The sequence below is a fragment of the Trichechus manatus genome, unplaced genomic scaffold (genome assembly GCF_000243295.1).
Source record: "Trichechus manatus latirostris isolate Lorelei unplaced genomic scaffold, TriManLat1.0 scaffold00038, whole genome shotgun sequence".
Lineage (NCBI taxonomy): Eukaryota > Metazoa > Chordata > Mammalia > Sirenia > Trichechidae > Trichechus > Trichechus manatus.
In genome coordinates this window covers 4092878-4108703 of record NW_004443974.1, presented here as the reverse complement: position 1 = coordinate 4108703, position 15826 = coordinate 4092878, and the positions used below count along the sequence as shown (strand labels likewise).

The 15826-nt window shown below is 40.5% G+C and overlaps 1 protein-coding gene across 4 annotated transcripts in view; it reads left to right on the top strand.

Moving 5' to 3' along the window:
• The window catches only part of ATP6V1H (ATPase H+ transporting V1 subunit H), a 140715-nt gene that overhangs the window by 105372 nt on the left and 19517 nt on the right, over window positions 1-15826 (top strand). For all 4 annotated transcript variants that reach the window (XM_023730653.1, XM_023730651.1, XM_004375608.3 and 1 more), the window contains one exon: window positions 13263-13376. In XM_023730653.1, the coding sequence (XP_023586421.1) occupies window positions 13263-13376 (114 nt within the window). The remainder of the gene's footprint in view (window positions 1-13262; window positions 13377-15826) is intronic.

The following is a 15826-nucleotide window of genomic DNA, read 5'->3' as shown; positions in this document are numbered from 1 at the left end:
GATTCCAGGAATTTTTTGATTCCATCTCTCATTTATTCTCTCACCCAGTGGTTTTTAAGGAGGGTGTTATTCAGTTCCCATGCAATTGATTTTTTTTTTCCTTGCTCTTCCTGTTGTTAATTTCTGCTTTGATGGTGTTGTGGTCAGAGAAGATGCTTTGTATTATCTTAGTGTTTTGGTTTTGTTGAGGGTTGCTCTGTGGCCTAAGATGTGGTCTATTCTGGAGAACGTTCTTTGTGCATCGGGAAAGAATGTGTACTTTGCAGCTGTAGGATGGAGTGTTCTATATATGTCTATGAGGTCAGATTGACTCATTGCGGGCTTAGATTTTCTGTATCTTTGTTGAGTTTCTAGATGTTCTGTCCTTCACCAAGAGTGGATTATTCAAGTCTCCTACTATTCTTGTGGAACTGTCAATTTCTCTTTTCATTGCTGTCAGAGTTTGTTTTGTGTATTTTGGAACCCTGTTGGTGGGTGTGGAGATATTTATTATGGTTATGTCTTCATGATGGAATGTCCCTTTAATCATTATATTGTGCCCTTTTTTGTCTTTTATGGTGGACTTTGTTTTGAAGTCTGTTTTATCTGAGTTTAGTATTGTCATTCCTTCTCTTTTTTGGTAGCTGTTCGCTTGATATATTTTTTCCATCCTTTGATTTTTAACAAATTTACATCTTTGTCTCTAAGGTGTGTCTCTTGTAGACAGCATATTGATGGATCCTGTTTTTTTATTCTATTACTCTCTCTTTATGGGTCCATTTAGGCCATTTATGTTCAGTGTAATTATTGATAGGTGTGAGTTTATTGCTGTGATTTTGTTTTTTTTTTTTTTTGTGGTGCTGACGTTTTCTTTGTTCCTGTTACTTGCCTGTGCTGAGTTCCTTTTGTTTGTGGATGTTTTTTTCATCTTTGTTTTTGTAGATTTTGTGTTTACTGAGACTTTGTTTTTCTTCTTTATTTTGATGAGTAAATTTATTAACTTTCTTTGTGGTTACCTTGAAATTTACCCGTATCTTCCTCGGTTTGAACCAGTCTATTATTACTTGGTGTCACCTTGCTTTCCTCTCCATTAGAAAGTTCTATACCTACACTGTTTATTCCCTCTTTTTTTGTTCTGATGTTGTCGTCATTTACAGATTAACCTCTCTGGTTCCCTGTTGTGAATCTTTTGGTTTTGAATAGTCTTTGAGAGTTCATTTCCTAGGTTGGTATCTGACTGGTACGATCTTGCATCCTAGATTCAGGCTGTCGTCTGATGTTTGTTCTCAAACCAGAGAACTCCCTTTAATAATTCTTGTAAGTTTGGTTTGGTTTTTACATATTCTCTTAATTTCTGTTTATCTGGAAATGTTCTGATTTCACCATCATATTTGTACGAGAATTTTGCGGGATATATTATTTTTGGTTGGTAATTTTTTTCTTTCAAGGTTTTATATGTCATCCCATTGTCTTCTTGCGTGTATGGTTTCTTCCAAGTAATCAGAGGTTAGTCTTATTATTTCCCCTCTGTATGTGACTTTTCATTTTTCTTGAGCTGCTATCAGGATTCTTTGTTTGTCTTTGTTTTTAGTGAGTGTGATTATCATATGCCTTGGTGATTTTCTTTAGAGGGTCTATCCTGTATGGGGTTCGTTGAGCTTCTTGGATGGTCAGCTTTTCATCTTTCACGATATTAGGGAAGTTTTCTGTCAGCAGTTCTTCAATGATCCTCTCTGTGTTTTCTATTTTCTACCCATTCTGGAACTCTGATCACTTGTACATTTTTCCTTTTGATTGTGTCCCACATAATTCTCAGTGTTTCTTCATTTTTCTTCGTTCTTTTTTCTGATTTTTTCTCAGAGTTGTATCCAGGTGTTTGTCTTCAGTTTTGCTGATCCTGTCTTCCATTGTTTCACTCCTGCTTCTCAGAGCTTCTGTGACACTCTCCATTTCTGAAACCTTGTTGTTAATCTTTTGGATTTCTAATTGTTGTTTTTGTATGATTTTTAGTTGTGAATTTATTTTGGCATTTTTTTCCTATATTATTTTCCTGAATTCTTCCATTTTTTTAATCTGTATTTTACATGAATTTGTCTGCCTTTTCCATGAGTTTGTCTATTTTTTCCTCATTTTTGTCAGCTTTTTGCTTCAACTCTTGGATAGCTCTGAATGTTAGAGATTTGAATTCCCTATCAGGTAGTCCTATTTCCTTTTCTTTTACTGGAAAGTCATCTGGTGTTTTATTTTGGATGCCTACTGGAACCATCCTGTGCTGTTTTTTTTAATGTGTTTTGATATTGTCTCCTGTCTTAAAGACATTCTTTAGTTATTTTCTTCATTTATTGACTGTAGACTTGTTTGTTTCATCCTGTTTTTTTTGTTTGTTTGTTTTATTTGGTTATGTCTGAGCAGGCGGGCTGTGTGTTCTTTGTTGTTTGCTTGTCTGTGGGCATGATACTTTTCACCTCCTTTTCCAATGGGTAGGGCCAGCCACTCAGCTATGGTGCAGCAGGGCAGGTCCAGCAGAAGGGGAGTCGCTGGGATGGGTTGTTTGTGGCACATACTGGGGCTGACAGGGAAGGCTGGGAGTCAGTGCAGGGCAGGTTCCGTTAGGCCTTGCCTGTGCTACTTTGGTGTGTGATGTTCAGTGCATGGTGTAGGTAGGCAGGAGGGAGGGGGGAGATGGTGATGTGTGGAGTTAAGATGGGTATGGGAAGAAGAGAGAGAAGAGAAAGAAGAGCCAAAAAACAAACAAACAAAAAAAAGCGCTGAGGGAGCTTGCCAGCGGAGTGGAGAGATGAGAAATCCAGAAATGGAGAAAAACAAAAAAGAGAAAAGAGAAAAATAATTAAAAAAAAGAAAGAAGGAAGGAAGGAAGTGCCCGCAGGGATCCCACTGGTGACCAGGGAAGTGGCTCCTAGGCCTCGAGGCACAGCCTGTTTAGAAGGGGTGGAGATAGCACACAGTGCCAGATATTGAGCGCACAGGAAGGTAAGGAAAGCAGACAGCGATGAGAAGCTGAGAAATGAAGATAAATAAAAAGGCAAAGACAAAAGAAAGAATAAATAAATAATTAGAAAGAAGGAAAAAAAAAAAAAAAGAAGGCCCCAAGGGATCCCACTGGGGCAGCTGTGCAGACTAGGGAAGTGGCTCCCAAGCCATGCAGTACAGCCCAGCTAGAAGGGGCAGAGTTGGCACACAGTGCCAGATATTCAGGGGACAGGAAAATAAAGTAAGTATAGAGAGATGAGAAACTGAGAAATGAAGTAAAACAAAAAGGAAAATAGAAAAAAGAAAAAGAAATGCTCCTTGGGATCGTATCTGTGCGGCTGTGCAGACCAGGGAAGTGGCTCCCAAGCCTCGCAGTACAGCCCGACTAGAAGAGTCTCCCAAGCTGCGAAAACAAACAAACAAACAAACAAAAACGGCCCCGGAGATCCCACCAGCATCACGGCACAAACCGGGGAGGCAGTCTCCCAGCCCAGCAGGGCTTCACAACCTGTCAAGAAGAAGCAGAGATGGCACACAGAGCCAGGTGTTCAAGAGAAAGGAAGGGGAGGAGGTAAGAGGCAGGGAAGAAACCAAAAGAATCAGGAAAAAGCAACACCGGCAACAAACAAATGGCAATGAGGGAGCCAGCTCGTGTGAGTGGGGCGAATCCAAGTGGCACTGAGCTGGTGCCTCCCAGCTGAGAGGCTGCAGCCAGCTGGGAAGTGGCAGAGGCTGAGCAGGGGGAAGAAGGGTGTGGGGAGGAGGTGAGAAAGCAAGTGTATATTGCTGTTTATATCAGGTGCAGTCTCCTGCTGGGAGCTGTGTTTAGCTGCTTTCCCGTACTCCCTGCCCGCTGATCTCCGACAAGAGTCCAAGATGGTGAATCCGTGCTACGTTAGCTGATAGGGGACCACTGCTGGTATCTCTCCTTGCTCTCTTGTTTTCTGCCAGTTTGTTACTCCGTTCGGTGCTTGTCTGAGTTCTTTATCTCTTCATCTGACACTTGGGGTTCCAGGATTGATGTTTGTCTCTGTTTGTCTTAGTTTTTCGGGTCTTTGCTGTGGAGGGACGGCGTGGGCTTCTGTCTGTAGTGCCATGTTGGCTCTGCTTAGAATGGAATACATTATTTTTTATCTTTCCCTTGTTTCTGTATCTATTTCATAATAGCTCAGGCTGCTTTGTGGACTTTGGTAACCCTGACTACAAAACTATGACAGTTTCATCTGCAGCAGTTTGCCAGTGCTGTGGAATGTTACATGGGTCACATGCTGAGTTGTAGGGGTTGAACACTGTTATACATAGAAATAGGCTTAGAGTAGAAATGCAGCCTACTTCTGGGTTCAGATACAGGGAGAAGAGGTTGTAATTCAGGTCCCTTTGGAATAAAGGGAAACTTTTCTCTTATGTTTCTTCTGGGTTAGAATAACGACTGTGAACATCTCAGAACTCAACATGATGGATCACTATGGGTAAACTTGCAAAATGCAACATGGTAGCCTCTGGGTATGGAGGGCAGGTCTGCTCCATAATTTGAGTGCCTCTTGAGGATAAATGAGAGCAGTTTCTCTTGGAAGAAATATTAGAAAAGTAGCATATGGGAAACTACTTGGAATGTTGGTACATATCCAAGGATAGTGGAAAATTATTTCGTGCATCTAATGAATTAATTGTGCTCATGTGGAACCTGTACAAGGATCAAGAGACAGTCATTCCAGCAGAACAAGAGAATGCTGTGTAGTTTAAAAATTAGAAGAGGTATGTGACAGTTGTATCCTTTCACCTTACTTATTCAGTTTGTATACTGAACAAATAATTTAAGAAGCTGGACTCATACAGGAAGAAAGTGGCATTAGGATTGGAGGAAGACTCATTAGCAACCTGTGATATGCAGATCACACAACCTTGCTTGCCAAAAATGAAGACGACTTGAAGCACTAACTGATGAAGGTAAAAGACTACAGCTTTCAGTATGGATTACACCTGAACATGAAGGAAATGAAAATTCTCATAACTGGTCCAATAAACAACGTCATGATAAATGGAGAAAAAATTGAAGTTGTCAGCGATTTTATTCTACTTGATCAATAATCAGTGTCCGTGGACACAGCAGTCAAGAAATCAAATGACATTACATTGGGCAGATCTGCAAAAGACCTCTTCAAAGTTTTGAAAAGCAGATGTCACTTGATGACCAAGGTGCGTTTGACCAAAGCCATCATCTTTATAATTGACTCATATGTATGCGAAAGCTGGATAATGAAAAAGGAAGACAGAAAAAAATTGATATATTCGAAACTGTGGTGTTGGCAAATAATACTGAATATACTGTGGACTGCCAAAAGAATGAACAAATCAGTCTTAGAAGAAATACAACCAAAATGTTCCTTAGAAGCGAGGATGACAAGACTTCAACTTGCTTACGTTGAACACATTATCAGGAAAGACCAACCACTAGGAAAGGATGGACATCATGTCTGGTAAAGTAGAGGGTCATTGAAAATGAGGGAATCTCTCAATGAGATAGATTGACACAATAGCCACAATTGACTCAGACATATCAACGATCATGAAGGTGGCGCAGCATTTCATTGTTATGCATAAAGTTATCCTGAGTTGGAGCCTATTCGACAGCAACTAACAACTGCAACAACAACATGTCACCTCATGTTCAAACTGCGGAGTGTTCTCATTCTAAACCAGTAGTGCAAACAAACTCTTGTTAATGGTTTTGCATAGGTTTTATTCTAGGTACAATTCAGAGGGAAGATGGCACAGATTTGGACTCTGTGTGTGTGTGTGTTTGTGTAAAAGAAGTTAGTATATTATAAGAAGCTTCAAACAGATGGAAAATGAATAAGTTATGAGAAAAGCCTTTTTTTTAAGACAATAATAATATTAGATTTATGCTCTACTCCATATATAAAACAAAGTATTAAAAGATTCTAGAATTTATTTTGTTGCAAGGGTGGATTGTACTGCTTGGTATCTCAATGAGTGGCACTGATAGGGTGGGTAGTGGTGTTTCTGGGGTTTATAAGGATTTATCCAATGATGGATAACCTTAAGATGGATGGAGGCAAAGGATTTGAAATACAAGTGAGCAGGGAAGTAGGCAAGCTAAGTTTGGTGATATAAATAGAAGTCAGATGTAAAATGGTCTTGGCCAAGAGTTTCCTGCCTAGATTGAGACTGGAGCAAGGGTATCAGTTGATTGAACCTATAGGCAGGGTGAGAAGGAGGATAAGAAGGAGCTGTGTTTAAAGATAGGTTCTCCTAGAAAGAATATTTGAAGACAATAATAACAATTTCTTGCAACATTACTTATAATAGCAAAACTTTTTGAAAAATCCTATACATGCAATAGTAATGACAGTTAAACACTACGGTGCACCCATATAATGATACTGTATTAGATATGAATATAAGCATATATATACTGTATGAAACCAATCGGTAAAAGTATTAACAGTGGCTATCTGTAGTTGTGGGATTACAGATTATTTCTATTTTTTTCTTTGTAGATTCTGTATTTCCTAATTGCAGGTGGGGAAAGGAAGCTAATGTGACCTTGTGGGTGGAGCCCGTTTGGCCAATTCATTGTACTGCTGTTGTTGCTTCTATCTCTAAATGTTTATGAGGAATTAATGTGCTGTATAGCTTGCATTTCTCCATCCTGTAAGTGTGAGGGGGAGATTCTCCCACTCGGGAAAAATGACATATAAAAAAGTGCTATTGGAACACATAAATCACTCCTGCTACCATTTGGAATGGTCAGGATTAACATGAGTGCCTCCACCCTCTGATGACCAAGGCTTTCACTGTATCAGTGGTATCCTGTTGGTTGACAAATCAGAAGCCTCAGCTTCAGTGCCCCTGATTGCAGAGCTATCCCACTTCTGATAAACCCCAACAAAAAATCCAGGGGCCTGCCTGCAAAAGTAAAGTTTCTTAGGAGTATGAAGTTGATCCCAGACCACCGGCCTATGTTGGAAGCTGTCGAGCATACTGTGGCATCTCTCACGTTTGTGGCATCTCTCACCTTTGTGGCTCCTCAACCCAAGTGACCCCTCTGAGCTGCAGGTCTCTGTGACTGATGACTGTGCTGGTTGGAGCCTCTTGCAACGGGAGGTGGTATCCACCAAGAGGCACCCGTGGGGATTTGACCTGTTGCCCCCCCTGACATGGCTCCCAGGCACACCTCTTTTGAAAAGCCACAACTTGCCTGCTACTGTTCAGACTGGAGGACCTGTCTCAGAGAGGCGTGGTTACTTTCTGCCTTACATTCCCAATTTGAGTGGGTCAGCTTAGACTGCATGACTAACAAGCTGTGAAGGCCCCAGCAAGCCTCACTTGTCAAGTAGAAACCTAATGTGTCAGCATACAAGTGGCTACAACAGCATATTGGTTGTTCATAAAGTGATTACTACCACTTTGGGGGACACTTTAGCTCCCATTCCACCACCGGAAGCAAAGCTATTGGTTCACTGGAGCCCTATATTCAAAGAAGTCCTTTGAATGCTTGGTCTGTTCACTGATGGCTCAGCCAAGCTGAAATTCAGTAATGCCCATTGGGCTGCTGGGGCTGTCAACCTCATCACCAGCTATGCCAAGCTGAGCATGGACATGGCTATTAAAACTAAGTGGACAGGGCTTCAGGCTGAGTTGTAGTTCTGACCATCATCTCCTGATAAACTATTATATTTTTACTGACTGCTGACTCTTGAGCTATTGCCAGTGGCCTAGCTGCTTGGTCTGCCACTTGGAAAGTGATAGTCCTGCATATTAGAGACACCCCTCATTGAGCGAGAGCTATAGAAACAAATCACAGTTACATCAAACCCACACGGCTTAGAGCCAGCATTGGTGCCAGGATCCGTCATTGTACCAGGCCTGGCAGCACACCCACCAACCTTCACTGGCACTGAGGAGAGGATTCTGTGGTTCTGACATGGAGGCTGCTGCTGTGTGCCAGATGTGTGACTCCTGCCAAAGGTTGGCCCAGTTGTCTCACAGGCATGGGGTCGCCATGAGCCAGGGGCCAACTCAGTGGCAGCTAACTGCCACAACTACGGGCTAGACCCCATTCTGAGCACTGTCTCATGGAGCTTACATTCCAGGGAAAAAGCTATACATCTTTTTCTTTGTGGTTTCTTCCAATAACCATTTAGAAATCTGGTAACCATTCTCCTAAATTATCTTTTTGTTTTTAAAAATGTTAATAACCTTCTCTCTGATTATAAAGTGAACAAAATAGACATAGTTTCTGTGCTCACTGAACTTACAGATGCTGAATGGTATGTTGCAACATAGATATAAAAGTATATGCTTTTATATAAATGGAACTATACATGCAGCTTTATAACCATTTTTAGCAGTATGTTGTAGAGATCTTTTTGTCATGAGACTTAGATAACATATTATCTTTTCTGAAGCTCTGTTTATATAACCAGTACTCTGATATTAGATATGTAGGGTTATTTTATTATTATCAAAAATGCTGCAATGAATATCTTTATAAATGTCTCATATCCTTTTGCTTGAGTCCTATTTTCTCTGTAGCATAAATTCTCAGTAGTGTAATTGCTAAGTCAAAGGGTATACATATTTTACATTTTGCTATGTATTACCACACTGAATCCAAAAAGATTTTATCTGTTACCAACAAATTGGTATTTTTATGTTGTTTATGTTTCCTGCATTATTAATAAAACTGAACCCTCCAAGTGTTTATTAGCCATTTATAAATTATTTTTTTATATATTGCACATGCATGTCTTTTGTACATTTGGGGGGAAAATATATATAAAAGGCCACCACCCATCTGCCATTTTGTTGTACTCTGGTGGCTTGCACGTTGCCCTGGTGCCTGAAGTTATGCCACCAGTATTTCAAATATCAGCAGGGCCATCCATAGTGGACAGCTTACAGACTAAGACAAACTAGGAAGAAAGGCCTGGCAATCTGCTTCTAAAACTTAGCCAGTGAAAACCCTGTGGATCACAACAGAACTTAGTTCAATATAGTTCTGGAAGAAGAAGATGAGCCCACTAGGTTGGAAGGCACTCAAAATGCATAGTGGCTGCAATAGTGGACTCAAGCATACCAATAATTGTGAAGATGGTGCAGTTTTGTTCTGTTGTACATGGGGTCGCCATGAGTTGGAACACACCTGATGGCAACTAGCAACAACTAATATATAAAAGGAATATTTTTAGAGGAGTACTGTAGTTTCTTACAGCTGTAATTTGACTTTTGTAAATTGACTTACAAATATATAAGTATGTTATAAAGATGTTGGTAAACCTTGAGTGTGTTATTAGGCATAAGAGGACTCTGAGCTAAGAGGCTTGTACTATGAGCCTGTCAGGAAGACTCTTAAATGGCTGCAGACTCAGAAAATACCACTGCTGCTACTACTACCACTCCTTCTGCTGCGCCCACCACCACCGCTATTCGAAGCCATCGCCTGACAGTTCATTATGATCTGTTTGACATAGAAGAACTATTCACGTACAGTGAAATATTCTCAAATTAAAACTTTAAGAATACACTTAGCAATGAAAAAACTCACTTGCCTCTTAGAGGACTGTTGTGAGGGTCAGGGAAAGTGCTCATAGTACTCATCACAGTGCCTGCACACATGAACATTTAATACATGGAGGCTGTTACTGTTAATTTCAGTTGAATTAAGCAGTGAGTTAGGATTTCAGCCACTAAATCATTTGATAAGTTAGAATGGAGCCTTTCACATTTTTGACTTAATAAGTTCTTTAAAAACTTAGCATTTCATACAAGTAGATAACTAATAAGTGCATGTATGGAAAGGTATTCTGGGAATGCTGGGTAGATGATGCATACTTTATAGTAAAAATATTATTTTCCCTATAAATTGAAATTTGTTTCAAACTTTTATTTTGAACCAATGGCTTTAATTATCAAATATCTACTGTCACAAATACTTTCTCTTGTTTTTATCAGATATTCTTTCATTTCTAATGTTTTTATCCACTTTAATATTTGATATAATCTTCTGGTTTAATGTGGGGTACTTGTCTCCTTTTTAAAAAAAATAATTTTAGTGTCTTTGTCATTAAAATATGAAAAATCTTTGTAATTACCCTGATTAAATTTTAATATTCATTGTAGTTCTTTTAATATTTCAAATTATCCCCCAAATGGGCTCTTCAGTGAATATTAGCTTAAGTTGTTTTCTTTGTGTATACCTGCTGCCATCAGGTAGATTCCGACTCATAGCGACCCTGTAGGACAGAATAGAACTGCCCCGTGGGGTTTCCAAGTAATCTTTGCTGAAGCAGACTGCCACATCTTTCTCCCATGGAGTGACTGGTGGGTTCGAACCACTGACCTTTTGGTTAACAGCTGAGCACTTAACCATTGCACCATCAGGGCTCCTAACACTGTATACTAGGGTAGAGACAGGGACTGCACTGAAAGTTTTCTCTCCTATACAGAGTGGATGTACTGAAGTGTTGTAATCCAGGGTTTTGGGAAATAAGGAATGGGGTGCTTCAATTAAGGTTGGTATTAATGTAATATATAGTTGGTATTTGGCTAGGGTATCGGAATATTTTGAGGTCCCTGAGGGAACTGTATGTACAGAGGAACCAGAAACAAGGCAAAGTATTTTTGTTAGCCTATGTTTTGGCTCCAAACTTCAGTATGGGTTCTAGTAAGATTGGCTGGACCATGTGGATAGCTGCTCTCCCCTGGTTTAGTTAGGCCTAAGTGCTGTGAAATCAGAGAAGACCACAGGCCTGCAGTGTCTGCCACCTTCTGTCCAATTTGTTGCTTCCTCCTGTGTTTAAAGCCAGGACTGTAGACTTCACAGGCGGTGTGATGCAGAGTTGTCACTGCCAGAGCCAGAGTGAGGAGGAGAGCCAGAGAAGTTGTGTTTGCTCACAGTGTCTCAAGTGGGATCCCTCAAAGCCAACTTGCCCAGGCTTTCTCAGGCTCTGGTAGTGACCCAGGGCCCAGCTCCCTGTGTGAAAGAAAGAGAGATAATCGGAGGTGATCACAGGAAGGGGGTGGAGATGGAGTCAGAGGAAGCCTTAGATGGTCCCTTAAGTCACCACACTGGTGGGTAAAGGGAAAGGATGAGAGAGAGAGAAGGCAGGCAGGTGGGGATTGTCCTGTGACCTCCTTGGCCTTCAGGGTCACACTAGACACTGCTCACTGACTCAGGGTCCTTGAATTTGGCCAGTGCAGACCAGCACTCCTCTGCTTTTGAGTGAGAGGGAAGGAGACAAAACACGGTCTTTCCCTTAGTGGAAGACACAAAGATTTGAAGATTCTGTCCAGGTCAGTAAAACTGTAGAAGAAAGGGACTGAGTAATTTGTCCAACAATGCCTTGTACTGACTTCTAAATCAGCATGCAGAATTGGTTTTGCTGTTTCATTCCTATTATTTACCCATCTTTTGCCTGAAAAACAATACTATTTACTTTACATGTGTTTTATTTTTGTTGTTGTTACTTGTTTGGAATCATAATATGGTGCAGTATGATTCATCTAACTTCATTAGCCTCCAAACAGCCATGAGTAGAATGCTAGACAATAGAATCCTTATCAGGATAGTTTATGTAAACTCAGCTGCATCATTTAGAATAGTATTAAGAGGGAAAAAGACCTTCAGTACAAACTATAAGAGTGCTGTGCTTTCTAGGATATTTTAAACTTTTCTCTAAAATTATATTTCTGTTTCACTACTTGGTACATTCCTTAAATGTTTGTTATTCACAAACCAAAACCAAACCTGTGGGTTTCCAAGGAGCATCTGGTGGATTTGAACTGCTGACCTTTTGGTTAGCCGCCGAGCTTTTAACTACTGTGCCACAGTGAAGTACTTGAATCTAGTTCAAAACCAAATGGGACTAATGAGGCACGGCAGTCCAGGGACAAGGGCCAGAAGGCAGAAGGGGACAGGAAAGCTGGTGATAGGGAACCCACAGTTGAGTAAGGATAGTGTTGATGTGTTGTGAGGTTGTTAACCATCGTCATAGGGCAATACGTGTACTGTTAAATGAGGAACTATTTTGTTCTGGAAGCCTTCATCTAAAGTGAGAATCGCAGCACAATTGGAAGAGCGTACTTGATGTCACTGAGCTGTGCATGTAGAAATTTTTGAAATGGTGTATCTTTGGCTATGTGTATTTTCACCAAAAAGTTGAAAAGTTAGAGGGTTGACATGTTGTGGGGTTGTTAACCAATGTCATAAAACACTGTGTGTACTACTGTTTCATGAGAAACTATTCGTTCTGTAAGCCTTCACCTGAAGTACAATTAAAAAAAAAGAAAAGAAAAAGAAAAAGCCTCTCTCTCACCCCTGTCCCCTATCCACCCATTTCTTACTGATTCTTGAGGTTGTCTTAAACCACCAAATGCCCTATTGCATTAAGGTGTCACTTTTCAGTGACTGTATAGGAGTGATATCGTCCACAAGACAGTGCTGATGGACAGAGAACGGACAGGGAAGTCCACACTTTTGTGCTGGAGCTAAGAAACACCACAGCTATAGCCCTAGCCACACCCTTACAGAAGAAGAGAGAACCTCTTTCCATTCATAAAGCGAATAGCCAGTTTTCACTCTACGTCTGCATCTGCATTAAGTGGATTTTCAGGATGTTGGGGTGCAGCAGTAGAAAGCAGCATCAGGCATCACGGTGCTCTTGGCAATGTGAATTCTCTCCTTTGTTTCATTGCCAAGGAGGCCGTGTGGCATACTCCATCAGTATGAGAAAGGGCAGAGATCATAAAATCAACAAGGTCTGTTTCAGAAAATTAACATGGCTTCTACTGGGTGCTTTTCACCATGTTTCTCCTATCTGTGCCTGAGCCTGTATCTGTCACATGGCATGATTACTGATGGAATTAATATTGATGTTATGTTGTTATGGATATTAGATGATGTTACATATACTTCTTTTAAGTAAACCAGAAATACTGGTAATAGAGACGTTAATACTTAGCTACCTAGAAAACGTTATAATCTAGACTGCTACAGTCTGTCAGGAGTCTAGGTAGATGCTATTTTCCTGGAGCAGGAAATGAGACTAACAGTTGGAATTATAGTTAGGAATCCAAAAGAGAAACTGTTTGAATACTTTTTATCTGTGAGTCAGAGAAAATGATGTGAAAAAGACAGGTGTGTTGGCTTACTTGCCTATATTGTAAGTTTTTAAAATCCCTTGGCATGTATTTGAACTGTCTGTTTACGACCAGCATGAGTTTGAAAGTGATTGAAGCATCCTCACTACTGCTCTTCTGCTCCACAGGGTTATTGAACAGCTCGGTGGGAAGCAGCTGGTAATGAACCACATGCACCATGAAGACCAGCAGGTCCGCTACAACGCTCTGCTGGCTGTGCAGAAGCTAATGGTGCACAACTGGTATGTGCTGACTTTTCCTCACGCCCGCATGTCCCGCTGAAAGGTCTCATGAACCCCTTCTGAAAGATCTCACGGCGTTGCTCTGATTGATGGATGATAGTTTTTAAAGTCAGTGATTTTTATTAAAAATCTAGAAATATATTTTAGTTGTTCAGGGCAATGCCTTGATAGTTTTAAAAAGATAAACCGTGTTGTTTCAAGAAATGTACATTCAAAGTACTAATATCAAAAACAGCTTCAGAAGTAACTAAAAGGCTCCTTGAGACATGACGTGGATTACTCCTTTTCAGAGTTGAATAGGATACAACTGAATAACTGATTACTTTGAAGACTACAGTTTTGCAAGGTTTAATTATTCAGCGTATGGTTAACCTGAATGGATCTTACCAGTTCACATAAAAGCGCTGAAAATAGATTGTTCAGTTTAGATTCAACTCACAGATTTCATTCATTATAGCCTTTGGGTTTTGAAGTAACCGAAGTCATGTTTTTCTCTGTCCTTTTATTTTTAAATTAAAATTATTGACCTTTTGGACCACTTAAAACAAGATAAAGAGTGCTACTTAGACCTAATGGGGACTTCTGTATGAATGAAGGAACTAACCAGGATTCCCTCTGGCATGACTTTCTCAGCTGTGGGTCAGGGGTTCAGTATGTTCAGTGCTCTTCTAAATAGTTCACATGCCTCTCTGTTCCCTACCCATGGGAAACATGTTTCTGTTAAGGGTACAATGAATATATTCATTACCAGCCCTTCCAAAGGAAAAATTAATGGTACATTAATTTTGGGTTTTGAATGGTGTGGGCTAACACAGTATAGAAGAATATTCTGGAGTGTTGCTGTTGCATCATATGTTAAATATCATGGTCTTGCCACTTCAGCACTTTTCTCATAGATCTGACGTTTCCGCATTCTTTCAACAACTACTTTTTGAGTACTTAACAAATCTGTCTTGGAAGAAGTACAGCCAAAATGCTCCTTAGAAGCAAAGATGGTGAGACTTCGTCTCATGTACTTTGGACAGGTTATCGGGAGGGTCCAGTCCCTAAAGAAGGGTATCATGCTTGGTTAAAGTAGAGGGTCAGCGAAAAAGAGGAAGACCCTTAATGAGATGGATTGACACAGAGGCTGCAACGGTGGGCGCAAACATAGCAACAATTGTGAGGATGGCGCAGGACTGGGCAGTGTTTTGTTCTGTTGTACATAGGGTTGCTGTGAGTCAGAACCAACAGCACCTAACAGCAACAGCGAACTTTGGACCATGTTGTTCTAAGTGCTGGGCTATGGATAGGATGGAAGGGGGTACAGCTTCCTTATAGGATGGTTATAGAGGTGTCTCTGAGTAGGCCAAACAGTGAAGTTGAGATAGTGATGATGAGAAGGAGCCAGCCATACAGCTCAGTTACTGGGGTGAGCATTTCATACTGCGGTACAGGGAATGACAGGTGAAAGGCCATAACGCAGGAGTGAGCTTGGCCTCTTTAAAGCAATGCCTGCAGACATGTTTGTCTGTCACAGCTGGGGGGTGGTGATGCTACTGGCATCTAGTGGGTAGAGGCCAGGGGTGCATCTAAACATCCTGCAATGCACAGGACAGCCCTCCACAACAAAGAGTTATCCAGCCCAAAATGTCAGCAGTGCCAGGCTCAGGAGCTCTATCTAACTTAAAGAACAGGAAGAGAGCCAGCATGGGAAAAGATGGGTTAGGAGAGGTGGGCAGAGGTCTGATCATGTAGGGTCTTGGTAGGCTACTTTTGTGAGTTGAAAGCCATTAAGATTTTTAATGGAAGAATGAAAAGCTTTATGTTTTCAAAAGATCACTTTGGCTGCTTTATGAGAATGGACATTTGAGGATTAGTGTGAAAACAAGACAGCCGTTTAGGAGGCTCTCATGGTGGTCTCAGGTAGAGGTGGATGGACTAGGACTGTAAAAGTTGAGATAACAGGAAGTAGATGGGTTTGGGATAGATTTCAGATCTAGCGCTGGCAGCCCTTGATGGAGTGAAGATGCTTTTACTTTATTATATCCTCAGTGCAAGAAGAATGGGATCAAAGCAGAAGGCATTTCAAATGGTTTTTATGTAGCAGGAAGGAGACAAAAAACAAAAAACAGTCTGTCAGTAAAACAAATACTTCATTGGATTTTCCTCGTTGTTTCATTTTACCCCAAGCTATAATTTTGAACATAAGTGAGTTATTTAGTATTTGTCGTTTCTTACTTTGTTTACGTCTACTTCATGGAATTAGTTTGAAGAATGTTGGTGTTAATAAAGTTGAAGCTGTTACAGCCAGCGAACTTATATTTGCCAAATGTTCTTCTAAGTTTTCTGTTGAACAGTCAGTTTTATTTTCCCTTTTCGTAGGAATGTTGAAGTATAATTCTTATTTTATTAATCATTCATTTCGTATTTCTTTCTTCTCTTGATGGATTTATTATTGAGTTTAGTGG